The sequence below is a fragment of the Caretta caretta genome, chromosome 13 (assembly GCF_965140235.1).
Source record: "Caretta caretta isolate rCarCar2 chromosome 13, rCarCar1.hap1, whole genome shotgun sequence".
NCBI lineage: Eukaryota > Metazoa > Chordata > Testudines > Cheloniidae > Caretta > Caretta caretta.
The window spans coordinates 6,097,558-6,124,086 of NC_134218.1; the positions used below are offsets into that span (position 1 = coordinate 6,097,558).

At 49.5% G+C, this 26,529-nt stretch overlaps 1 protein-coding gene across 3 annotated transcripts; it reads left to right on the forward strand.

Annotated features, from left to right (window-relative positions):
• On the forward strand, nucleotides 1–26,006 carry EEF1A2 (eukaryotic translation elongation factor 1 alpha 2). 3 transcript variants are annotated; one of them, XM_048819810.1, is made up of 8 exons: nucleotides 1–154; nucleotides 2,312–2,528; nucleotides 6,857–7,036; nucleotides 10,625–10,921; nucleotides 21,230–21,380; nucleotides 23,112–23,368; nucleotides 23,941–24,175; nucleotides 25,652–26,006. In XM_048819810.1, exons 2-8 carry the CDS (start codon nucleotides 2,385–2,387, stop codon nucleotides 25,777–25,779), a joined length of 1,392 nt encoding a protein of 463 aa, XP_048675767.1. In that variant the 5' UTR covers nucleotides 1–154; nucleotides 2,312–2,384; the 3' UTR covers nucleotides 25,780–26,006. The 3 variants fall into 3 exon arrangements, with proteins under 3 accessions (XP_048675767.1, XP_048675770.1, XP_048675769.1); XM_048819813.1 differs by lacking the exon at nucleotides 1–154 and adding an exon at nucleotides 478–501; XM_048819812.2 differs by lacking the exon at nucleotides 1–154 and adding an exon at nucleotides 2,155–2,177.
• Nucleotides 26,007–26,529: the final 523 nt, after the last annotated feature.

Consider the following 26,529-nt stretch of genomic DNA (forward strand, 5'->3'; position numbering starts at 1 on the left):
CGCCGGCCCCGCCCCGCTCGGTACCGCATTGCTGTAGCGCAGGGGGTCACTGCATTGCGCCGGCACCGGCAATAGGGGGACCCCCTCCCAGGGAGATAAAGCCGCCGGAGCCGAAGCTGGCAGCCTCTGCTGTCTGAGCCCGGCGCCGCCACCGGTAAGAGCGCCCAGCCGCCGCCGCCGCTTGCTGCGGGAACCGGGCGCCCCGGGGCCGGCTCGAACCGGGGGCTACAGCGTCGGGGCGCGAGTTCGCGGCCGGGGCCGCCTGCGAAGTGGGGGGCTGCAGCCGCGGGTGGGAGGAGGAGGAGGCGGCGCTGCAGCGAGTGATGCCCGTGCAGCGATGAAGGGCGAGCCGTGGTCGCCGGCGATGGAGAATAAAAGGGGCTCAAAAAAGCGGGGCGACAGCCGGCCCGGAGCCGAGAGCAGGAGCCGGTCCTGTCTGGTCGTGGCATACGCCGCTCTTAAGCTGCTCGGTCGGGACAGTGTCATTGCGGCGGCTGGCGAGTGCGTCTCCTCTTCGCTCGCCACGCCAGGGTCTTTGCAGCGCGTGGGAACGGCTCCCAGGCTGGGGGTGGTCTGGGGGCGGGGGGAGTGGGGAGAGAGAAGGAAATCAGGCCGGGGCAGCAGCGGCTGGGTTTGACCTTGTGGTGACACCCCCAAGGAAAGGTAGGGAAGACATGCATACATTTGCGGCTTCGCAGATCGGTCGGAAAAGGTGGCCGGGTTGGAAAATTTTGGGTAGAAATCAGCATTTGGGGTGCTAGGAAAGGGAATATTAGTCCCTAACTGCTTTGAACTAGCCCAGTCTGGGGCCAGCAGGGTTTAAAAATAACCCAGAGGGAGGGGCAGAGAAGGGGAGGCTGTGTCACCAGACTCCAGCAGGTGCTGTATGTAGAGGGGTTTGACCGTTCGCAGAGCTTGCCCAGAACTAGATGTTCCAGCCCAAGATGCCTGACCCTCCTCCCCACTTGAAAATAAAGGCACTTAGCATCTTTAACCCTGGAAAAAAAAGATGGTGGAGAGGTTTCTGAAACGATTGGAGGTTGCTTATCTTGAATGGGTTGCAGCTAGAGGATGTGGGATGCACAGACTTGAAAGCGCTGCATTCATTTGTGTTGGCTTATAATGTGCATTAGCATAACTGATTTAATGATCTGAGCCAGGTCCATGAAGGGTGAAAAAAGTGGAGGGGTTTGCTCCCAGCCTGGAAGGCTGCTCTCAGGGGCTATAACCGAGTGCATGATGGAATCTGATTTACACCAGCAAACTTTCCCTGAGCTCTTTTAACTTTAAGGGTGGATACAAGAAATTAGATTTTATTAGGCAACAACCTAGGCTCCTGTTCTGCACAGTTACTGTAGCAGGTGCAGTGTGCTACCGGGTCCTTTGAGATGCTGAGGCAGATAGCTGGATGTATTGCTTTTATACCTTCTTTTTATACCTCTTCTTCAATTTTCTCTTGATGCGTGGAAGAAAACACACTACTGCGTGCTCTGACGCCATTGCTGAGGTTCCTGCAAGCGCCCAGGCTGCTTCCAGTTCAGCTTTAGGGGGAGAGGGCTGAGCATGAGTTATTTTTGTCTGTTCCCTTTTGTGGGCACCATATTGTTATCCTAACCATGAGCTCTTGGGAGATTTCAGTCCATGGTGCAAACAGAAAGGAATTGAGTATCTTATAGGACCTCTATGGAGACAAGTCTAGGCAAGAATGGATGCCCGAGAGCTCCTCTGAGAGCAGAACAGTGCATGAAATGGAGGCAGTGCCTAAAAATCACTGGAATCTTTGACAAAGAAGCACCAAGAATAAATCAGTAACAACCCCCTGTAAGTGAGACGGAGGGGGGAGCTGTTGGTTTGGCAGGGTTTCAAGGGTCTAACTAGGATGATATGTTTGGGGCCCTTATGACGTGTCACTTTGAACGAGCGGTCTCCTCCCCTATCTTTGGCTTCCTTGCAAAGGCTGAAAAGATGGCGACTTGCACGGGGCTTGGAAGGGTTTATACAGAATACAGAAATAGAAGATGAACGGGGTTAGCATCAGCCACAGCAACTCCAGAGGCAGGCGGGCCCCATCACTGCTACAAAAAAGGGAGGCGGACAGACAAACCTGACTATGTCTGGCCTACATCTCGCTTGCTGGGATCCGGGGAGAGAGAGTGCCTTAATTCAGGAGGCAAAAGGTAATATGTCTAAATAGCTAAACAGTATTGTCGTGGTCGTCAGACTCAGCCTGGGTGAAACTACTGGGAATGTCTGTTTGCCGTGGGTCGTGTTGCTGTCAGACTCTTTTGATGTTCTTGTTTGTCTCTCCCAGCCTCCACAAAAAAAACGCAGCTTTGCTTCCGCTCCTTTGCTAGCGTCGGCCCTTTCCAATATAACCCGAGAGGATGGGGAAGGAGAAGACACATATCAACATTGTCGTCATTGGACATGTGGACTCTGGGAAATCCACCACCACTGGGCACCTCATCTACAAATGCGGGGGCATTGACAAAAGGACCATTGAGAAATTTGAGAAGGAAGCTGCTGAGGTGAGACCTCGGACCCTTCCCGTGCCTTCCCCTTTGTCCCTTCCTCAGCAAGTGAGTGAGGGGCAAGCTCTGTAGATCATCAAATCCATCCTCTGCCAGTGCAGGATTGTTCCCTACATTTCCTCCATTCTTCCTGTGCCCCTCCTCAACCTTCCCTCTATTCCTCTGCCCTCCTTTGTTCCTATTCTCTCAATATCCCTTCACCTCAGGGCCATTCCAACTCTTCTGGCCTTGGTAAAAGAGGACATTTTGGCATTTGCACCCCGTACTCTGGGTCTTCTAGTTGGCTGTGGAACTCATTGCCACATTATATCAATGCGGGTAAGAGTCGAGCATGATTTGAAAGCCATATGGGAGATTTACAAGGATAACAAATTATAACAGTAAAGAATAAAGATTCTGGAAGCGAGATAAATGCTTGTGCTTTAGGACATAAGCCAACATCTAAATACTGGGAGCTAGAAGGAATTCTTCCTTAGGAAGAGATTATTCCATTGTTGCCTGCTCTAGGATTTCTTGCATTGTACTCTGAATCAGCTGGTATTGGCCATTGTTGGATACTAGATACTGGGCAGATGGTCTGATCCAGTCTGGTAAAACTGATTTACGTTCTTGGGTTTGGGCTCTTGTGTGTAGTTTTGACAGTAGCTGTCAAAGTAGAAAACCTGGTCTGAAATATGTGCATTTCATTTAATTGTATGATTTCTCTTTTATAAAGACAAAAATAATAGCAGCATAATAACAAATGCATTTATCTGGCTTTCAGCATAGTACATACAAACCAAAGCATATAACAAGGGCAAATACACAGGAGTAAAAGGGAAGAAATACCATTGCAGAATGACATTTTTAAATTAAAAGAGCTCAGAACGTGGCAATGGTAAATTCTAGTGAAATGAACCATTAGGAGCCCTGCTGCATTGTTTCAAAAGGGCTGTGGCCATCATAAATCTGTGTCTTTAATGCATATATACTTCGATTTTTCTTTCTAAAATTCAATATGTGTAGTTTACAAAAATGGCAGCATTCTTAGAGCTGCCAGTCTTGAATAGACATTTTGCTGATTGCCTCTTAACCCTTTGCATTTACGGAATAACACCCAGGATAAACCACCTTTTCCCTGTACCTTGTCGTCCGTTCCCTTTGCAGCTCTCTCAGCAAGAGCTGCGTCCTGTGTCTAAACTCTGTTTCAAAATGGACTGTGCTGTTTTCGTAGATATTTTTGTCCTGTACCGATGAGTGAGACTCAGTATAATTAGGTTGTTCTAGATGTGACTGCAGCCACTTTAATTGAACGGACACTTTCACTGACTTGCCAGAATATGCAGGGGCTAGAAGCTGCTATTAATAGCCTATTGACTGAGCTTCCAGACTCCATTTTCTGATGCAGGGCTGTGGAGGGGTTTTTCTTTCACTAAGTTGCATTAGGAGGAAATGGAGGCCTGCATGAATAAAAAAACAAAACGACAACCACCACTGCTCCACCCACCCCCTCCCTTTCCCGGTCCTGTTGTGTTTTTTAAAGGAGAAAAGATAAAAGGAGAGAATTATTTCACTAGAGCACAGAGGTTGTAGTAGCTTGGAAGGTTTCTTTATTCGTTATTTTTGATCTCAGAACATAACTGTCCTTGATGCTTAGCTTAATCGAGAAATATCAGGCAGTTTCTGGTATTTAACAGTGGAGTTATTGTGCAAAGCTAGATAATACAGGTTTTTTCCCACACCAGTTCTGGGTAATTGAATATACCCAGTGAAAGGGACCTGGGGGAGGGGGGGAATCTGTTTGTTAAATAAAGGCTCACATTTGTCCTCAAGCTATGCATGACATTGCAAATTTTAGTGTAATTCAGCACTTATATGGAAGGACCAGGGCCCCCCCACCCCTTCTGGGGGGTGGGGGGAGGGATAAGCAAATAACCCTCTTTGATAATTCTCAAAGATCTGTTTTTCTGAGTGAGGAGGAACGTTGTGAGGTATCAAGAAGGCACAGTTGTATGTTGAAGGTATGGCCTACAGAGATGAGGGTAAGAACCATCCCAAATATGTTCAGACTAGATTCAAATCCCAGTCTGCTTTTCTGGGAAGATACAGTTTGTCAGGCAGCATGGTTAAGCAAACAGAGCAGTGGGCTGTGAGCCTAGAGACCTGGAGTCCAGTCTCTTAGCTCCACCTGTGACCTTCCTCACATTCTGCCTCTGTTTGTTCATCTATAAAATGGGGCTGTTGATACCATCTCTTGCAAAGCACTTTGTATGAAAAGTGCTATATCAGAACTATGTATTGTTAATCAATTCCACTAGCTAAAGCAGTTCCTCTGATATAGCCACACTATTTCGAAACGTAGTTATTTGCAGTAAGACTAAGCCCTGTCCTTTTCCATTTGTAATAATGTGCTAGACAAATAAGCATGTAAGCTTGAAAAGGGTTAATCTGTTAGCACTTGCTCAGATCCTGATTATAATCTGTATTTCTTTTAGATTAGCTGTAAGGACACAGGGACTGCTTGGGATCTTTCTTTCTTTGTATAGCTTTTGCCAGTGCCACCAACCTATACCTAAGGACATGTGAGGATGCACCTTTAGAAATGCATGGAAACTCATTCCTATCTAATCAGAAGATGTAGGCTCTGTTTGCTCGGCATGGCTGTTTATTTCCATTTAGCAAGGAGAAGGTTTTTCAACCATTTTAGGACTATGCCTATCACCCTCAGTAGCCAGATGCAAAGTCATTCCCGATATAAATCTGTGTAAGAAGTCTGCACTCCATTAATAATTTGTACTCCACAAACCGTGCACAGGGGATATCACATCACCACCTCTGGGATGGAACATGGCAGCTGTCTAATAGGAGTCTTTCCATTGACTCTGATGGCAATGGACCGAACAGAACACAGTAGCAGAATATCCACAGTTAAATTAGAGGAGAAACTTTTATGCAGCAATATTAACGCTCATATCTCAGGACACAAGCAGCTACTAACAGCCTGTGGTTAGGAAGAAACTTCCACTGGGGATAGATCATCCATAATTGCCCCTTATGAAGTTTGTTGCACCTTTCTTTGAAGCATCTTGTACTGATTATTACTGTAAACAGGGTATTGGACTAGATGAATCTGCTATGGCATATGCTATGTTCTTGAGAACCACATAGGAAATGGAGAAGCATGCCATGGCAAATGACCTAATTCTCTAGATAGGTCTATTTTTTTCCCAATTTAGAATATTTCAGGTGTTTTTAAAGACTGGAATGTGTATGAGCATTAACACCTTTATTTCTGCAAGCATTGCCAGGCAACAGCCAAGTAAGTACAGCGCATCTCAGAGAGCCTATTGCAAGATAGTTTCCCCCATCCCACCCCTCTCTGAGGCTTCATTTTCATTGGTAGAAGGCTCACACTTGGGGAGGGATACACACAACTCCAATCCAGGAGGGGAAAGAGCAGCTCCCCCTACTGGTGTGAGTTCTGATCAAGATTTGTCATCAGAAAAGGCCAGAGCGAGGAAGATGGACCCAATACATGGCAAAACCTAATTTAGTGGCTTCCCCAGCTATATGAATGTGTAGATTGAGACATAAGGGGGAAGACACAGGTAGTGAACTAATATGTGGGGATAATCCTAAATTGACACGCAATACAACAAAGAAAACACAATTTTACTCATTAGCTTAAAAAAAAAAAAAGTATGATTTTTACCTATGAGCGAGGCCTGTCACACCATGATGGTATTTACTTTGATTAGCCCCATGCAGCATTTTGTGCATTGGATACTGCTGGCCATGACTTCATATTAGTCAGCAATATCCTAGCATAGTTTTTGCCCGGGAATTCATCCACCGCTTAACAACATCACATTGCTCTTTTAGGCAGCAGCCAACAATATCCCAGCATTTTATTGATTTAAAATATCCAGCATTATACTGTGGTGGTGGTCGTCATTTCAACTATTGGCTGGCTACACCGATGCCTGGGCTTCTGGACTGAGAAACAGCATTTTCGGTTAGCCAGCAATAGGGCCCAGTTTCACCTAATAGCCAGCAACATGGGGTCAGGGATTTTTCTAGTATTTACTATCATGTCCTGTTTGCCCAAAAGAAGAGCATATTTCCTTCAGTACAGATTAAGGACCTGGGCCTGCTGCCATTGAATTCAGTAGGGTTTTGTCGTTAATGTTTGCAACCAGCAACTCCCTAGTTGGGTATCTGAGCTTGTGAAGGCAGGTTACTGGGATACCACATCATCAGCTGACCCTGTTTCTGGGCTCAGGTTTCTTCTCATCAGGTGCTCTCCTCTTTTTTTTTTTTTTTTTTTTTAAAAAATCACCTGCTAGATGGGGAAAGGCTCCTTTAAATATGCCTGGGTGCTGGACAAGCTGAAGGCTGAGCGCGAGCGTGGTATCACTATTGACATCTCCCTGTGGAAGTTTGAGACCACCAAGTACTACATCACCATCATTGATGCCCCGGGCCACAGAGACTTCATCAAGAACATGATCACAGGGACCTCACAGGTGAGAGCAAGGAGAGGAGGAGCAGAAGGACTTGAAAGTAAAAGTGTGCCCTGCTAGTGGGTGGCACCCGGGAAGGGGACAGGGCAGCTGGGTGACACCCTGGGGTGCAGGGGGGGGATGGGTGGTGCCCATGCATATTTTTGAAACCCTAACTTGGGGGGGGGGCGGCGAGGGTTTTTTCTACCAGACTTTGTTTCAGAATCCAGCAGATGCAGATTGAAACAAACTTGAAGCTCTTTCATCTGTACATCACGCTGCATCGGTTTTTACAATCCGGAAACACCACACCCACAACCCTCCTCCCGTATTTGGAACGTTGCAGGGGCAGTAATGGCGGTGCAGCCCCAGCTGCAACTTAATGTTTCCTAGAGTTTAAGGCCAGAAGGACCAATAGATCGGATCTGTATATCACAGGCCATTAAATTTCATGCTGTTACCCCCATATTGAGCCCAGTAACTTCCTTCCCATGGTGGCAGTACAGTGTGCTGTAGAAACACCCACTGATAACCAATGTGCATGGGGCCCCTCTGTGTCTGGCAAGGCCCCACTAATCTCAAAGCCCCTCCGCCCCCCCCCCCCTTTGATTTCCTCCCAGTTTGAGCTAACTGTCCCTCCATGGCTGACAGCTGTTACAGAACTCTCTGCAGCCAGAGGGTGGGAAGGGGCAAGAGGAGAGGGAATCCCATGGTCCTAATTCAGGTCAGTAAAGTGCTTTAAAATCCTCGGATGAAGGTGCTAACGAAATGCAAAGTTTTATTAATTAACCCTCACTATGTTGCCAAGCGACGCATAATGTCATTAGCCTTGTTTCAGAGGCAGATATGCTGGTAACAGTGACCAAGTAGCTTGCGTAGCATCCCAGAGCAGGGTCAGCAACAGAGCGAAGGGCAGAACCCAGGAGTCCTGGCTCCCAATCCCCTGCTTGAGTCACCCCTCTACAATCAAATGGCCAATGGCATTTGAGAACATAGCATGGGCCCTGTACACTCTCCCCTTTGGGGTGAGAATGGGCTGGGGTCTAGCAAAGTAGCGGGAGCAGCCTGGAAGCAGGAGTGGCATCATGATGTGTCCTCAGTTCCCTTGGCTGTCCAAAGTGCAAGGAGGAAAATTCTTAATCCCAGCTTCCCTCAGTTAGAAGCAGATGGGTTTGTGTATAGTTTTTGTTGTGGGGGGGAAAAGGTGTCATGAAATTTGGGGCTCCCAGTGAGGGAGGGCTTTTCCTTGACCTGCACCTCATGTTGCCACAGCCACCAGGCGGGACCTGACCATATAGCTGACAAGGCTAGAGGCCTCCTTTGAGACTTCTAGCAGCTACTCTTAAGATAGCCATTGGGGGGGTGGAGGTCTCTAGGTCAGTGCAGAATGGCCCTCCTCACTTGCCTTCCAGGAGGCTGGTGGTAGCTTTCCCCTTATCACCATCGGCTGCTGCCAGAACAGAGGCATGAAAGCAAGGTGGTAAGTTTGAACCTGGGTCTCCCCATTCATTGGTGCGTTGCACTAGCCCCAGAACTGTCAGTCTGAGCAAGCAACACCCCTGCAAAAACACCAGAACGCAGAAATCCTGGACTCCTGTTGGCCTGTCATGATGAATGCTCATTGGTGATGTAGACAGGAGGCATTGGACAGAGATACAGGGGCCCCTGTTGAACACGAGCCAGCTGCAGTTCATTTTCGGGATGCTGCTGATACGCTGCCTGAGATGTAGAAGTGCAGACAGCTCAGGCTGTTTAGGAATAGCTGCGGAGAGCGAGGGTTCAGGTGGTATTGGGGATGGGACCATTCACCAGTCTTTAGACTGGCCTGAGAAGGATGAATTCTACCATGCAAAGCGAGCAGCGCCCCCTGAGCTAAACTGGACTGTGGTGCCATGGGAATCCCAGCCGTGGCACACCCCACCTTGCAGTCCCTCCCACAGGCCTGCTTCGGAGCAGCTGCAAACTCCTGCTGTGGTTGGCAGCTCTCCAGTTCAGGCCCTGGAGCTACTTTACTAGATCGCTGTGACAAAATATAGCCATCGTTGCGGTCCACCTGCGAGTGGGAAATGTTGGCTGGCAACACTTTGTCACATGACATGAAATGCATGGCCTCTGTTGGACTAAATGGGACTTATCGGCAGCTTCTCGGTCTCACATAGTGACCCAGTGCAGTTAGGGATCAAGGCAGAATTCATCTTAACACTTTAAATGTGCTCTAGCTTCTCCCATTCTGCTGCTTGGCCTACAGAACACGTCTGGGTCCCATTTTAGATGACCGGGATAGTTTCATAGATTTCAGTGGGAGTTGGATGAGCCGTAAATGACAGTGGGGAGTTAGATAACCTATGTCCTGTGAAATTCATATCCTGATGCGCAGCTGGGGTCATGTACTGCCTTCTCTTGCAGGCAGCTTCAGTTGTAGTCCCTATATGTAGCTGAGGAGGGAATGTGGTCATGAGAGAACTCCTGCCTGGGAGAGGGGATAGATAATAGTATGCTGGGCTTGTGCACATGGGGTTTGATCCAAAGTCCATTGAGGTCCATGGGCTTTAGATCCAACTCAGGTTGGATGGTCTTGTCCTGGTTCCCAGCTCACATCATAAGACCAAGCTCAACTGGCAGTCTGGCATAGCACAATTGGCACCCAAGAGTTGTGTGGGGTGAAGTTTCAATAGCACCTGCTCAGACATTGCCTGTCTCGAGAGACTTGGGAGTACTCCTTTTGGGCCTGTTAAAATCAGGGCCAATACTCACACTGATGTAATTAGGAGCAGTATTTAGAATCTTAGAATCATAGAATATAAGGGTTGGAAGGGACCCCAGAAGGTCATCTAGTTCAACCCCCTGCTCAAAGCAGGACCAATTCCCAGTTAAATCATCCCAGCCAGGGCTTTGTCAAGCCTGACCTTAAAAACCTCTAAGGAAGGAGATTCTACCACCTCCCTAGGTAATGCATTCCAGTGTTTCACCACCCTCATAGTGAAAAAGTTTTTCCTAACTTATTTAATCCTCAACAAGCACTGCAGAGAGAAGTGTTGGATAGGAGCAGGCTCACTCTATTCCAGTGTGCATTGGGCAGCCACCCACAAGCAACGAGAGATTGAAAGGATCAATAGGGTCTGAGAAGTGGTTTAGGTTCCTAGGTGGCCCCCAGTCACTAGCAGGTGACCACTGCACATGCATTAATGAACTTGCCCTCACAACACCCTTGTGAGGTAGGAAAGTATTATTAGCCCCATTTTACACATAGGGAACTGAGGCACAAAAGAATAAATGACTTGCTGAAGATCACCTGTGGCAAAAGCAGGACCATACCTTAAGTCTCAAGTACCAGGCTACGGCCTTCACCACAAGACCATCCTAGTACAATAGCGAATTTCCTAACAGGGCAGAGCTGGGTCAGCAGGATGGGAAAGAGGAGGCTTGCTTTCAAGATGAGGAAGCTGTTACTTATCACATAAGAATAGAGGGAGCACTCATGCAGGTTCCCTCCCTGACCTGGAGAGGTTCTGAACCTTCTCGCTCAAGAGGAACCAAGGACAAAGCAGCAGAGGACAGATCTCCTTTGGGCTGGCATCAACACCTAATCTGCTTTGTCTTTCTTGCTCCCAGGCTGACTGTGCCGTGCTGATTGTTGCCGCTGGTGTAGGTGAATTTGAAGCTGGTATCTCCAAGAATGGGCAGACCCGTGAGCATGCCCTCCTGGCCTACACACTGGGCGTCAAGCAGCTCATTGTGGGCATCAACAAGATGGATTCCACAGAGCCGCCATATAGCGAGAAACGTTACGATGAGATCGTCAAGGAGGTCAGCGCCTACATCAAGAAGATCGGCTACAACCCTGCCACGGTCCCCTTTGTGCCCATCTCTGGGTGGCATGGGGACAACATGCTGGAGCCATCTCCCAATGTAAGTGTGCATGGGTGCGGTGCTAGATTTACCACCTCAAAGCTGCTCAAATCCAGGCTGAGGTTGACCTTTGTGCTGTGCAAAATGAATGCAGATTGCACGCACCCCCATGCTGCAGAACTACCTGTGTTGCAAAAATAGATCTTTGTCCCACAGCTTTAATCAAGCTGACCAAATGTAAATGGGCCTAGTGTTCAGGGCCCTGATTATCATCCTGTGTTGGACTGATACCATGGCAGATAAGGGTAAACAACTGCAGGAATTGGTTTGAGTAACTTCTCCTTAGGGATTTAATTTGAAGGCCTTTGGTTCCTAGTAACCAGATCCATCCAAAGTGGTTGTCAAACCCGGGGGGAGCATAACCTGTTTTTGTGCACTGTTTGTTCAGTGAAATAACACAAACTAGGTCATGCCCTTGGAATGGCTCCCTTTATTCAATCTAGTTTCTGCCTATCCGGCATTGGGAAATTCTCCCAGAAGTGTCTGTCAATACAGCAGCCACACATTGATTTTGTGTGGGTGTGTGAGACATTGATTCACTGTGTGTGTATGTGTCTCTGGGTAAGTCTTTACGCAGGCAACCCAAGACTCTCCAAGAAGTTAGCCATGGAAGTGATGGTCCATCAGATCATCCAGGATTGTTCCCCACAGAACATTACCAAGGGTTATGCCCACTCTGCTTTTAAATGACCCAAACAGTAGCGCTTCACCACTCCCCGTCTGAAACCATTCAGAGACCAACTGAGGAAGAATTTCCTGACATTAATTCTAAAAGTCCCTTTCTGTCTAAATTTTGTTCCCATTCCTCCTAGTGATATGCCATGTACTATGCTAGAGAATCCCTCTCCTTCCTCAGCAGGTACACCCTGGACATATTGCTACATTGTTCTCCTATTCCCACCTTAGCCCTCACTTCCCCAAGCTGTGCAGATTTAGCTCGTTCACTCTTCCTTCCTAAATCAGTCCTCCATCCCACTGATCTCCTCCGACCTGCTTTATCCATACCTTTCTGATGATGTGGTACCTAGAATGGAATGAGCTATTTCAGGGACGGTTTATCGTACCCGAAGCAGCTCCTTCCCCTATAAGGCATATGACCTAGCAGTGAGACAGTTCTGTCTGCTGCCACATGGCAGGGCCGCTTCTTGGTTTCCTCAGACATGCCCCAGGGCATGTCTTGAGGGCCACAGTCGTGTGGTTTTTTTGGCTTGGCGAAATCAAAATATGAAAATTAACTTCACCTCCCCCTCTGCTCAGCTGAGATGGGAGGAGAAGAGACGTTGCCATTTCCCATGATAAAGAGAAAGAGCTAAGCTCTTAATCTTGCAACAGCTGTTCTCCAACAGGTGTGACAATAGGGCTTTGCCGGGACCTCCTGCAGTTGTCAGTACTCCTTTGCCAGACAGCCTGGCTCCTACTATAGTGACATTCATATAGTGAAGTATTTTTTGGTTGGAAAAAAATAACCAGAACCCAAGGGGAAGAAGGGTCCAGTGGTTAGGCTGGTGGCCTGGCCCCTGTAAGATCCAGGTTCAATTCCCTGGTCTGGCACAGACTCCCCAGGTTACCTTGGCCATGCCATTTAGCTTCTCTGTGGGTCTGTTCCCCACCTATAAAAGGGTGGATAATAGCACTCTTTCCAAACAGGGTTGCTATGAAAATAAAGACTGAGGTACTCAGATACATTATCCCTCGGTTAAAGGAGGGCTGTGCTGTAATTATACCTAACAACGATGAAACTTTATTCAAACATCATTGAACCCCCATAGGACAAACTGGTCAAAAGACCAGGCTTAACTTAGAAGAAAATATTTTGTCCCCTAGACTTTAGAGGTTCTCTTCTTATGCTCCATGAAGCTAGGGTAAGGTCTGTCTTGGTCACTATGAGGAAAGTACCAGGGTTCTTGACTAGACTCAAGTTAGGCTTCCAAATGTCACCAGTTGCTGGGTTGGGAAGATGATATTGAGCAACCCTCCTATTAATAGGTTGGGCAGTGGAGGTGCAGAGTGAGGCTGTGGCGTGCAGGGAAATTTTTTTTTTAAACTTGTAAGTGAGCTGGCCCCATTCATCCTAATAGCATTTTCTAAACGCTACTCCTTGGTTGTGCAAAGCTTATGTGCAGAAATAGCTTTCCCATGCCAGACAGAGGCAGCTGTCTCTGGGGTGGGAGGCCGGCAGCTGTTTGAACAGCACATTAGAATGCCCCAGACAATCGAAATTGCAGCGGGAGCTTGGGTGGGTAGAATTTTAACACTCCTACGCTCATGAACGCACCACAAGACCCTTAGCACTGGCTCAATCAGGCTGAGTAACGAGCTGTTGCAAGGTGCCGAGCACTCTGGTCCAAAAAGCACTTAAGCCCATGCTGAATTTTAAGTGTATGAATAATGCCATTGACTTCAGTCTTGCTTGCTGGCTTTGTCGGATTGCAGCCCGTGACCACAGCAATTTGCAGGATCAGGCAAATGACCAGGACATCAGTCTTACATCTTACCCAAAAGATGAGACTAGCACCCCCTACCGCCACTTCTCACTAGAACCCTCCTAGGAGAAGCAGCATCTGTGTTTTCCCCCCCTTACAGTAAAGTCTTTATTTTCACCCCCATTTTCTGGCTGGGTTCCATTAAAGCACAAGGTAGTCACATGCTCAGCAGCCCCTGTGGGATTAGAATTCCAAGAAACCGCTAGAACCCATGGCAGCTTCGTTCTCCTCCATGCCATGTATTGGCCTCACCCAAATAAGAAAGGACACAGCCTGGCTACATTTGCTGCAGGAGATCTTTGTGAAACAGTCATTTTGGACTAGTCCCCAGTTGCTGCTTTGGAAGCAGTGAGTATATCGAAAGTAACAGACACTGGCCGGCAGAAGATTCTGTGCTACGCTCTCCATTGTCTTGGCACCCCACTTCCATTAAGACCTTGTTTAACAGCTCATGCTGTCAGACCGACGCTTCTGGAACAGGCCAGTGGATTGCCTGCAGTTTAAGGGTTAAATATAATGCATTCCACTGAACCATCAATTCCTAGGCCTATGTTGATTATACACCATGGGGACCGATCTACAGCTCCCTGAAGTTAGTAGAGAAATGTCCATGGATTTCAGTGGGCAGGCAAACTTGGCTTTTCCCTTCCCCTTGCAGCTTTCTGTTGCTTGGAAGCCTATTTCAGGGAAGGCGTCTCCACCGAGCAGAGGCCCTGTGGCTGGCAATCCGGTATCAGGCTCACCACTTGTGGGCCGAGCTGACAAGCAACAGGTCTCTTTAAAGATTGGTTCCCTGATACAAATTAAACACTGCCTTCAGGGCTGTAATGAAAGAGGCGCCGGGTCAGGCAGTGTCTCCACACTCCCCCGTCCACCCCAGGGTCCTCTCCTTTAGAAATACTTTCTGAGCAGTTCTGCCGAATGAGCTGCTAAAGGATCTAGGGCTTCTTCCCTGAATTTCTGGGTGGGAGTGAGTGACTCCTGGGAAGGGCCCGTGATCACGCAGAGTCCTCGACTCAAGGCTGCCGGGCTATTGCTCTCTCCGTCCCAGTCAGTAGTTCCGACAAAGGCATGAAACTCAATCTGGAAACTGATGCCCGTTCTCTCTTGCACCGGCTGGAGGAGGAGGCAGGTGCAGGGCTGGCTGCCAACCACTGCAGTTTTAACCTTTTCAGCCACACAGAAGGAGACGCTCTTCCATGTACAGTCACTTGCCAGAGCAGAGGGGGCTTGGGAGCAATGCCATTTGCTGGAGAGGCTGAGCCATTTTAATCAACAGTAGCAGTCCTCTGCCTCTTCCTTAGTGTGGTTATTGTACCCTCTGTCTACCAGAGACACAAAGGCCAAGCCCCTGCAGCCAGGAGGTCAGGTCTACCAGCCCCTTCTGGCCCTATAAACCCAGGCCACAAAGGGTGCAGCACAGAGAAATGCAGCTTGGCTGGTCTTGATTTCAGCTGCTCAGTCATCTCTCTCCAGCAAATTAAACTCCAGCCTGGGCACAGTCTCCAGTTAGCAGCTTTGTACCTGCATAGGCTCTAGCTTCTACGCTCTAGTTTTTAACCCATCCCTGCCTGGACATTGCCCACCAGGAGTGGATTCTATTCTCACCTGCCAACCTTGGCCCTCAAATAAGGCCAAGTAAAAATGGGTGGGTGGGGGTGTGTGTGTGTAGATAGTGACAAAGTGCCAAACCTGTATTAGTGGGTCCTGCACTTCCAGGCAGATTCAGTGGCCTCAGAAGCTCACCAAGACCCTCAATAGGGCCTCCCTTTCCCAGTATAGCAGCAAGGGTCACCACTTATTGAGCTACTTTCAGGCCAGTATGGAAGGTGGAATACCCAGTGTCTCTGTTGCTCCTTAGAGCTTGGTAGGCTCAGCTTGGCCTCCTGCCTGCCTGAGCCAAAGTCTGCTTCCTCTCTCAAAGGGATCTCTGTAGAGCATGGGGGAAGCGGAGAACCTGGGCCCACCCTCTAATCCAGGTTCCAGCCCAGGGACCCTAATGGTAGCAGTGGTTTTTCCCTTCACCAATGATGCTGCTTCAATTCCCTGGGCCACTTCCCCATGGTCCCCTTTTCCCAAGCTTCACCCTTACCTCAGACTTCAGCAACACTTCTCTCCTCCAGCTCCCTTCACCTGGGCTTCTCTCTAGAGAAGAGCTGGAAAGGAGAGCTTTTAAGCAGTATGAGTAGGACGTTAATTGGTTCCAGCTGTGTCCATTAGCCTAAGGGCCTTAACTAACCCTTTGCCAGTTAATTGAGGTCAGGTGCCTGCATTAGCCTAACGACCTTAATTGGTTAAATTGGCGTCAGGTGCCTTGATTGGCCTGGAGTAGCCTTTGTTTGGCTATCCAGGGAACAGGGACCTGCTCATTCTGAGGCTGATATACCTGCCTTCCACTACCCTTATATCCTTCTGGTCTGAGTCCGTCACAATATATATGGCTTGAATGCACCCGCCAATATATATGGCTTGAATGCACTGGGAATGAGAGATGGAGCTATGCCTTGTCCTCATGGAGAGCAGTCAGTGCTCCTTGCTGGTACCTCAGTGGGGGTTAGGTACCTGGAAGCAAGCAGAGGGGCCTGGTGGAACAGCAAGAGGCCCTCCAAGCGGAGATGGTGGGAGTCCTCATGCTGCATCCTTGAGAAGGCAGTGGAGGACTTGATAGAGTGTGAGCATTCCAGGATGAGTCACCCAAATTCTTTCCAGGGTCTCTCCCATGGTATAGCTCCTCCCATCCCATGCCTCTGCCTTGCCTGAATACATCTCTCTCAGGAGAGAGCCCCACAGCTGAGACTATTCATAAGGAGATCCAAGTTAGCTGACTTCAGAGCCAGGCCTGCATTGTGAGTGTTTCCCTGCCTGAAGGCACCGGGTGGGAAACATCACCTGGAGAGCCAGTTTCTCTGCTGCCTCACACTTGTGTTGCCATTGACACCTGTGGGAAGAGGGTGTGAAATGGTTCAGATGGATCAGAGGGGCAGCATTGGATACCCCCAGCTGTATGTGACTGTGTCTGGCAGCAGAGAATCAAGCCCACGTCTATAGTGCATAGAGACAAGTGTGTCTGTGATGGGACGTGGACGGGGTGAAGATTGGGGAAAATAGGAGAGTTTCCTAAATCCGTCTCTGTTTGGATAAAGGGACATTTTGCTTGCTGATGGCTCCCAGTCCTAGCCCCTAGAGGAGTAGCTAATGGATTCTGATACTGAACTGCCTCCTAAATACCAGAAATGTTCTGGGCAGGAAACTCCAGAGGGGCTAGCAATGAGGGACCCAGGCAGAAATGTCCCTGTAGACAGTTCTGTGCTTTCTGGTGCCCCATGATCTATGGGGTGTTGCCACTGTCAGGGAGGAATGCAAATGTAGCATCTCCAGAGAGCATGTCAGTGATGGCAATGAAGGAGACTGTCCACCAGATGGTGATGTTGCCTCACACAGTCTCCGCCAAAGGTTTCTATGGCCTGGGTGGCGCAAAGTCCCATGCTTTGATGCGGAGGAAGGTTCACTCATTTATCGGCCCTGAGGTGCTGAAAGGGCAGAGGTGCTGAGGAAAACCCACCTGCCTCCAGCAACCCTAGCAGGGCCCCAAGGCAGCACCGCCAACCCGCAGGGTGCAAAACTCACCCGGCAGCCCCCCCCCCCCCCCAATTGTGCGATTGGCTTGGAAATAATCCCTTTTTTATTTGCTTCTTGGTTTTGAGCCTTGAGGAGTCACTTTTTCAGGCTTTTCTGTGGAACAACCAGGGCTGGAAAGAATCAGGGGGGCGGGGGGGGAGAGCCATCTTAGTCTGTATCCACAAAAACAACGAGGAGTCCGGTGGCACCTTAAAGACTAACCGATTTATTTGGGCATAAGCTTTTGTGGGTCAAAAACCCCACTTCAGATGCCTGGAGTGAAAATTACAGATGCAGGCATAAATATACTGACACAGGAAGAGAAGGGAGTTACCTCACAAGTGGAGAACCAGTGCTGACAGGGCCAATTCAATCCGGGTGGATGTGGTCCACTCCCAATAATTGATGAGGAGGTGTCAATACCAAGAGAGGGAAAATTGCTTTTGTTGTGAGCCAGCCAGTCCCTACTCAAGCCCAAATTAATGGTGGTAAATTTGCAAATGAATTTTAGCTCTGCAGTTTCTTCTTGAAGTTTGTTTTTGAAGTTGTTGTTGAAGGATGGCTACTTTTAAATCTGTTATAGGATGTCCAGGGAGATTGACGTGTTCTCCTACTGGCTTTTGTATGTTACCATTCCTGGTGTCTGACTTGCGTCCATGTATTGTTTTACGTAGGGACTGTCCAGTTTGGCCAATGTACATGGCAGAGGGGCATTGCTGGCACACAATAGCATCTATCGCATTGGTAGATGTGCAGGTGGAATGAGCCCCTGATGGTGTGGTTCATGTGGTTGGGTCCTCTGGTGGTGTTGCTAGAGTAGATATGGGCACAGAGTAGGCAACGGGGTTTGTTACAGGGATTGGTTCCTAGGTTAGTGTTTCTGTGGTGTGGTGTGTAGTTGCTGGAAACTTACTTAACAAAAACAAACCCTGCTGAGATTCTCATGGAATCACCTGACTCCAAGCACTGGGGCTTTACGAAAAACGCCAGCTATCAGAGCTGGCAACAGCACAGGGAGCCTGGTTCTTCTCTCACTTACCCCAGTGTAAATTAAAAGTAACATGAGGGGAAACTGGCATAGCAGGCCAAGAGAGTGTGAAATATAGACTTAGTGCTTAGCTACAGTGCTTTAATATTTGTATTCCAGTAGCCTTAGGGACTCCAGTCAGGGATCAGAGCCCCATTTTACTTGGCACTATGAAAACCGAGAACAACAAGACAGTCCCTGCCCTGAAAACTACATCCTCAAAGCACTTTACAGACCTAAGACTGTTGGGAGGAGGGGACGCCCTCTTATGTATAGGGAACCTCTGACACAGAAGGTGCATCACACTAGAACATGGAGTGCCTGTAATATATCAAGAGTACAACTGGACCAGTGTACAGCGATAAGCATATGAAATGGAGCACTGTCTACACTAGGGCCTATGCTGTTGCTACCCTTGGTGGGGCTGCATCTCTGAGGGCCATTGCTATAACCTATTGGTACTAATTTTCCTCGTGTAGAGAAGTCCAGAGACGTTCACCAAGTTTTCAGTAGTCCTGCGCACAGTTGAAGTCAGTGGGGACTAGGAGTGCTCAGGACATCTGGGAATCAGGCCCCGTGTGGCATGCCCAAGTCAGCGGCAGAGGGGAATTGAATTTGGGAGCTCCGGGTGCCACTCTTGGCTCCCATCCACTAGAGCATCCTACCGCTAGTTTTATTTTACTAAGAGCTCCTGGGATGTGGCTGAGCTGACTTGGAGCAGCGTGGGTGGGGGTGTGGAGGGAAGGAAGGTGCCTGTTTGCTACCTTTGCACCTCCCAGATTCCAGAGCCTCCAGGAGACAGACCAGTCCCCAGTGTGAGCTAAAGCAGGCCAGGAATGGCTCCAGTTCACGTCCTTCCTCCCCCGGCATGTCGTGCACTGAGCTCTGCAATGGGGAGCAGCGGAGGGCTGTTCCACCCGCCCAAAGCCATCAGGGAAGTGAGAGTGGAAGCTCCCAGAGACCTCCCAAGTGACAGGGGAAGCAAACTGCCAGCTGGCACGGCTTTGACATTCACATGGGTCAACACCCACCTAGAGTGGCCATTGGCTCTGAATCAGGCGCCTGTCACTAGACACCTCTCCAGAGTGGGGTGGATGAGGTCTTGGCAATGCAGCTCTGTGACTCCTTGTCCCCACTTCTCCTGTCTCTCTCCTTTGTGACTCCCAGCTGAGGGCATGGGCTCTTTTCTGAGGGCACTGGGCTCAGAGTCAGCAGGCCTGGGTCCATTCCTGGCTCTGCCGCTGAGCGGCTGGGTGACCTTGGGCAAATCACATCCCCTCTCCATGCCTCTGTTTCTCCTCCTACCTGTTGTCCCTTCAGATGGTAAGCTGTTCGGGGCACGGGCTGCCTCTCCCCTGTTTGTACAACGCCTGGCACAGTGGGGCTGATTTTGTTTGCTCCTGTAATGCAAATAATAAAATAACAGCCCTCTGCTTGCTACGCAAAAAAAATCCACTCTGCAGACGCTTTTCCTTAGGTGGCCAGTGGGAGATGCAGGGCTGTGCTGTCACCTCTGGAGGGTAGGAAGTCCAGCACTCAGAATGCACCGGGAGACCTGGGCTCCCCTCGCTGGGTTTTCCCGGTTACCCCTAGGGTCAGGGTTAAAGGAACCTGATGGTCACCTGTGTCACCGCTGTCTATTGGATGGACTGTGTCAGGCTTGCGCGAAGGTTCAGCTCCCTCTGCTGGCTGAGCTGAGGGTTGCTGCTGCAGCTCACCTGGAAGAGTTTTGTTTTCTAGAGCTGACTGTTGGGAATTCTGTCCCGCATTGTTGGGATTTCTGTCCCGCACGGTCGGCAGGTGGCCACGCTGTCTCTGTGTCGGTGGCCGCGGAGCCAAACGCGAAGGGAGGTCAGGGAATGTGCTGCTTGCTGCCAGAAGCCAGCCACAGTCTTGATTTGCATTGCAAACATGAGCTGGAGTTTCCTGGCATGGTGCCCACCACGGGTTGCTAGGATTTGGGACGATAATGGCATTCAAGTCTGGGGGGAGCTTAGCTGCAGTGCCCGGAGCAAGCTGCCAATTAAATCAGGCAGTTAAACAGTCAGACACCTGCTGCTTTGAGTGGACTCGTACTTTAGAGACTGGCAAGACTTGAAGGAATCTTGAACATTCAGTTCAGCGTCAGCCCACCCTGTCCTGAGGTCGCCTGTCTTGCTTTTCCTCCTCTCTTTAGCACTCCCTTCCATCTGTCTTTCTTTCTCCCTCTAACTTGAGAAACTTTCCTCTCAATGGCCCATCTCACCATTTTCTCCCTCTCTCCTCCCATGCATGCCCCTCTCTGGCCTTCTCTACACACTGGAGTTGCACAAGTTTAACTTCGTTTTAAACCAGTTCAGTGAGACCGAGCAGACCCCTGTGTGAATGCATTTTATTCAGTTTAAGAGTGACTTAACCCTGTTCCTGATCAGCAGACATCAGGTTGATATCAATTTTCAGAGGATCCGTGCAGACATTTGCTTTGGTTTAATGATGTCGATTTTAAGATGCACCCCTAGTTTAAGCCACTGTAACTCTGCCCATAGATGAACTCGTTGCGTTTGTCACAAAATAGGGGACATCCCCTCCCTAGAGCGTCCAGCAGGCTGCAGGCTTGGATCTGCCCATAGCTGAGGTTTAGTGAGTCATCAGAGCAAAGGTGAATGGGGACAGATTTGTGGGTGGAGGGAACAGTGTATCCATGCATATCCCAGCATGCAAAGGGAATTAAAAGACCAGCATATGCACTGTCCCTCCCTCCCAGCAGGCTGTGTCACTGGATTACTTGTGCTAACATATGGTGTATGCTGCTCCTAATGAGAGGAGAGAATGGGGGCTGGGAGGCCTTGCTGGAGCAGATGGTGAATTAAGGCAGGCAGATCTAGATTAACGCACGGGATGATATAGCAGAAGGATTGCTCCTTGCTAAATGAGTCAAACCAGATTAAGACTGGGTGAACAGGTCAGCAGGTGACTGCAACCCCAGCTCAAATAAAGAGCTTTCTGTTCTCCTGGAGAGAAATGAGCCTCTCTGTGTGAAAACAGGGTTCAGATTCAGTGGCTGAATGGCTGCCCCATTATCAATGTGGATACGGGGCTTCTAGCATGCTCCTCTCCTGCTGGAACATTTCTAGGGGACTTTGGGTTTGAAAGGCTCTACTGCAGAGGACTGGCATGCTTCTGCCCCTTTTTGTTCTCTAGATGCCGTGGTTCAAAGGCTGGAAGGTAGAACGTAAGGAAGGAAATGCTAGTGGAGTGTCGCTGCTGGAAGCTCTGGATACCATCCTGCCTCCCACCCGCCCTACAGACAAACCTCTGCGTCTGCCCCTTCAGGACGTCTACAAGATCGGCGGTGAGCAAAACTATTGCTGTCTTCCCTCCCTCAGCACAGCGCGCTCTGGTGGTTGGAGCAGAGACTTTTTCCCCATAGTTGTCTGCATTTTCCAGATCTCATTGGGCTGTTAGTTGGACTTTGCAAACTCCACCCAAGATCAGACCTATAAGGGTTGGAGCAGAGGAAGCAAAAGGGAACACTGAGTTAGGACCGTTGCAAAGAGACCCATCACGGGCTAGTTTTACACGGCTGGAGATTTAGGGAGGCATTTGCAGAATGTTGCTTTTGGGGGCACAACCTGCACCCAGAATTAATTTTCTGAGCATGAATATCGTGGGTGAAAGATTGTGCCTGGAAACAGAGGTCTGCTGAAATTTGGTCTAAGGCCCAAAAGGAAATGCATGTTTATGATTCCTGGCAAAACTGTGCTAGAGGCCAGGATCAGGACAGCAAGGAGGCTCTGAGGTAGGTGCTGAGGCTTAGCTCTCGGGGGGGGAAGGAAGTTTGCTCAGTGGCTGCTCGTGCTATGCCCTGGTGTCACCAGCACTGTCTGCCACACAAGCACTAAAATTCACTGAAGAAAGTCAGATCAGCAAGCCAATAGCCTGTGCCCTTGAGAGATCCTTCTCTGCCCTGTTGGCACCTGGTCCCCCCCCGCAGAGTCGGGAGCCTTCCAGTTGCCTGTGTCAATCAGTAACACCTCGTTAGCTAGCCTGTCCAGCAAACTGTGTGTGGGATATTTAAGCCAGACTGTCTCCTTTGCCCTGGTGAACTGATGTCTCAGTGGATATAAATATTTTGCAGGAGTCCCTCCTGCTTAGGGCACAAGGCAATGTCTGCTGAATCTCACACAATCAATTTACAGCCCCTCCCCTCACCCTTGCTAGGACTTGCTCAGTGTGGATGTCAGGCATGGATTGAATTTTGCTCCCCTGAAGCGCATTGCTGCGGCCTGGTCTTTTAATCGTTAGCCTGCCACAGCAGATCACATGGTCATTAGTTAGTGGGTCCCAGTCAAGGGCACATGAGCAACAGATACAGAGGGTTTTCCCATGGAGTAAGACGAGTATTTGGCGGAAAATGATACCACAGGGAGTACAAGAGCAGACTCCAGGGAGAGGATGGATCCAGCCAGGCTTCCTGGCCTCTTTGCAAGGTCATTTCTCTTGGTGTTTCTTACGTAACTCATGGAGTTTTCCAAACTCTTGAGAGGGAGCAAGTTGGTAAAAGGCCTCCCTTGGGTTAATACCCTCTCTTATTCTGTCACTCCCTGGAGCTAGGCGCTAATTCTGAGCAAGTATCAGGTGCGTTTTCAGGGCCAGTGTGAAAATGCTTAGCAATATTCAGGCCAGGAGATTGCTTTCCTGTCCCTATGAATTTAAATCAAGAGGCTTTACACGGGTGGAATGGAACTGCTTTCAGATGACATAGGGCTACACAGCTAGTCCTGGCTCTGAGGCCACTTCTTTGAGCTATAGAGGGTTTCTCAAAGCATTGAATGGGTATCATTTATCAGGCACAGAGCAAGGCATTGCTAGGGGCCCTGGTAGCTGATCTTTCCCGCCTTGGTTCTAGATTAGGCCGTAAATAAGCAAATAGTCCCACATCTTCCTCTGGTGTAAACTGACATAGCTTCACTGACCTCCGTGCTTTCCACAGCTGATGGTCTGGCCCACAGTCTCTGGGAATATGATAAGCTGACTGCTTTGTGCTCTGTCTTCATGTCGCCGCCTCTCTCCTCCCCGGCAGGTATCGGCACCGTCCCAGTGGGCCGCGTGGAGACGGGGATCCTCCGGCCTGGCATGGTGGTGACTTTTGCCCCAGTGAACATCACCACTGAGGTGAAGTCGGTGGAGATGCACCACGAGGCTCTGAGCGAGGCCCTGCCAGGAGACAACGTCGGCTTCAACGTGAAGAACGTCTCCGTCAAAGACATCCGCCGTGGGAACGTCTGCGGGGACAGCAAGTCGGACCCGCCCCAGGAGGCAGCTCAGTTCACGTCTCAGGTCAGCAGCACGGAACGGTGACCAGGTAACGGGGGTCTGTAAGAGTCACGTCCATCAGCGCATGCATGGACAAGCTGGGGACTTTCTGGTCACAGGTACGGAACAAACCTGTGGCTTGCCTATTGGCACATCAGGTTGCCGGACTGGATAAGATCATCTCAAGAAGGGCTGCCCCAGGCTAGTAGAGAATATCACAGCCAGCTCGAGGTGAAGGCTTTATAATTATGTAGTGCCTTTCTCCCAGAAATATCCCAGAGCTCTTGACTACCTGGTGTTCAAGCTGTGTACCTGCACATATAAGAATCGCTTTCCCCGCTTCTGAAATGTAGCCACCTCTGGGGTAGAACACAGCAGCTGTTGAACAGTGCACAGCAACACTGCTAAGCTAAGGGTGAACTCTGAGAGCTGGTAATGAAAGTCAGTGTCTTCTTTTCACTGAGTGCCAGCCACTAGATGGCAGTATCTTTTTCACTCCCCTCCCCCACAACGTATTGGGTACTTGAGCTGCGTGGGGTTTCCTTCACGGTTTTTGCCTCCACGTACCCTGGCGAGCTCCTTGTTCTGTGTTCCAGGTGATCATTCTGAACCATCCCGGCCAGATCAGCGCTGGCTACTCCCCTGTCATCGACTGCCACACTGCGCATATCGCTTGCAAGTTCGCCGAGCTGAAGGAGAAGATCGACCGACGCTCCGGCAAGAAGCTGGAGGACAACCCCAAATCCTTGAAATCCGGAGATGCTGCCATTGTGGAGATGATCCCTGGGAAGCCGATGTGTGTGGAGAGCTTCTCCCAGTACCCACCCCTTGGTGAGACAACAGGTTCATTGTTTACCTCCCGTTCCTACTACACATGCCCACAAAAGGGGGGCTTAAGGCTGGTTATTTCCCAGGCCGTGGTCAGTTGTTACTTCCCGGAAACCACGTGTCACATCAGGGTGAGGAGGTCCCTAATTGGAAAGGTCCTTGAGCTACTAAGAGTCTCCCGGAGTCCGATGACCTAGCATTTATGATGCGGACTGTGAATTTTTTGGGTTCTCTAGTCTAAATCAAATCCTGGCAGCTAACCAAGCATGTCATTTCCCAATTGAGTGCCTGATTGGCAGCTCTGTAGCAACTTGCAGGCCTTGCTTCTTTGCCTAGAACAGAGTTTAGTGCACCTGCTCATACAGCTAATAGCAAGGTGCAATCTGTGCACACCTCACACAGCCGCACTAGAGTGTAGAGGGAGAATTGCATGTTGGGATCTGTAGTCTCCGCCAAATCTGAGAGGAGAGCAGCCGTGGGATCGCATTGCAGGACTCACGTGGCCCACATGCGTGGTGCTTAGTATCTGGAATTGATTGCAGAATGGACAGGAATATCAACTGTTTTTCTCAATTCATTGACGTTTGTTTGGCCAGTTCTCAATCAGCCACACCAACCCTAAGGAAATAGGGTTACATGGAGCAAAGGAGGAACTGCATGAGGTCTGCGATAGGCACCTGCATCGAGGTCATGCTGTCCTTGACTTGCTCTTCCTTTCACTATATTTGCTCAGGAGATGCCTTAAGTTTTGAAGGGGTCTGAATTGGCCAAGCCTGGGGGATAGTGAAGGAGCTACTAGGTGAGGTTGTCTGTCAGAGTGAGAGGGAGGAGCTGGCAAACAAATCTCAGAGCACAGAGGGCATCCCTATGCAGCCCAGGGCTCCTTTGGAGGTGCAGGGCTCTGAATGAGGCATTAGCCTGGAACTGCCATCCTTACATATGAGGATCTCTTCATAGCCTCCCTGGGGGGCAGAGTGCAACACACCCAGTTCCTGCTGGTTGGAGGAACAAGATGCCTTGTCCCTCTAGGGCAGCCCACTATCCCTCCTTACTGCAGGTCTGTTTGTCTTAAGTACTTATCAGGCCCCCATTATGTGGTGTCTGAGCACCTCAGACATGTTAACAGACATACTCCCTGTGAGGTAAGCAGGACTATTGTCCCCATTTTACAGAGAGAAACAGAGGCCTGGAGATGTTTAGTGACTTGATCGTACACAAAATCTGTGTTGGAGCAGGGAATTGAATGCAGGTCTCCCCTGTCCTGGGCTAGTGCCTTAACCACTGAGCTATCCTTCCTCCTCTGTTCTAGTCTGACCACCGTCTGCCTGGTAAAGTCCGTTGCCTGCTCTGGGCATGGACTGGTCAGAAGGGGTCTCTAGGTCTAGTCTGAAATGGGACCCTACAAGTGTTTAGAGACAGCAACATGCTCCTGTTGTTCTCACACCATCTCCTTCCTCTCCATTTCCCTCCCCCCTGCAGGACGCTTTGCCGTGCGCGACATGCGGCAGACCGTGGCTGTCGGCGTCATCAAGAACGTGGAGAAGAAGAGCGGTGGTGCTGGCAAGGTCACCAAGTCGGCGCAGAAGGCCCAGAAGGCTGGCAAATGAATTGTAGGCTCCCCGTGCATTGCGCAGAAACCATCCCCGTCACCAGGATGCTGTCATCTTCTCCCTGAGGCGCATGTGTGCACATCAGCTTGTAAGAGTTTATATGTCAACGACTGGATGCTAACCATTAAGGTCCAGTGGAAATTCTTTAAAAGGAAAAGCATGTTCCAGCGTTTGTGAGGCTTCATGTTAATTTTACCAATAAACTGGTGCAACATCCACAGTGACAGTGTGTGTCCACGAGTGTGTGTCTGTTATTCCCATTGTACGGCTGGGCAACGAAGATCCCATTCCCAGAGCCTCAGAGGTATTTAGGCACCTAATGCCCATTGATTTCAAATAATTGATTGTGACTTGCCCAGGGTCTCACGGGAAATCTGTAGCAAAGCAGGGATTTGAGCCCAGGACTCCCCAGGCCTAAGCAAGTCTTCTAACTGCTCGACAAACTTTGCTGGCCATCTTGAAAGGCAACAGCATCTGTGACACTGGCAATTCAGGCCCCCAGTGTCAGGCCCTGACCTAGCTCCCAGTCTGCTTTACGAGCAGAAGCACTTTATTATTTAAACCAGGGCTTGATTTTTGAAGGAGCCACTGGACTGGTGTTTGCATGCACACAACCCTGCACTTGTGTCTGCAGAGAGGAGATTGCTCACGGAAAGTGGCTAGCTGCATCCAAGTAACTGCAAAATCATTGAAATGTAGGGCTGGAAGGGAACTTGGGACATCCCCAAGTCCAGCCTGCTGTACTGT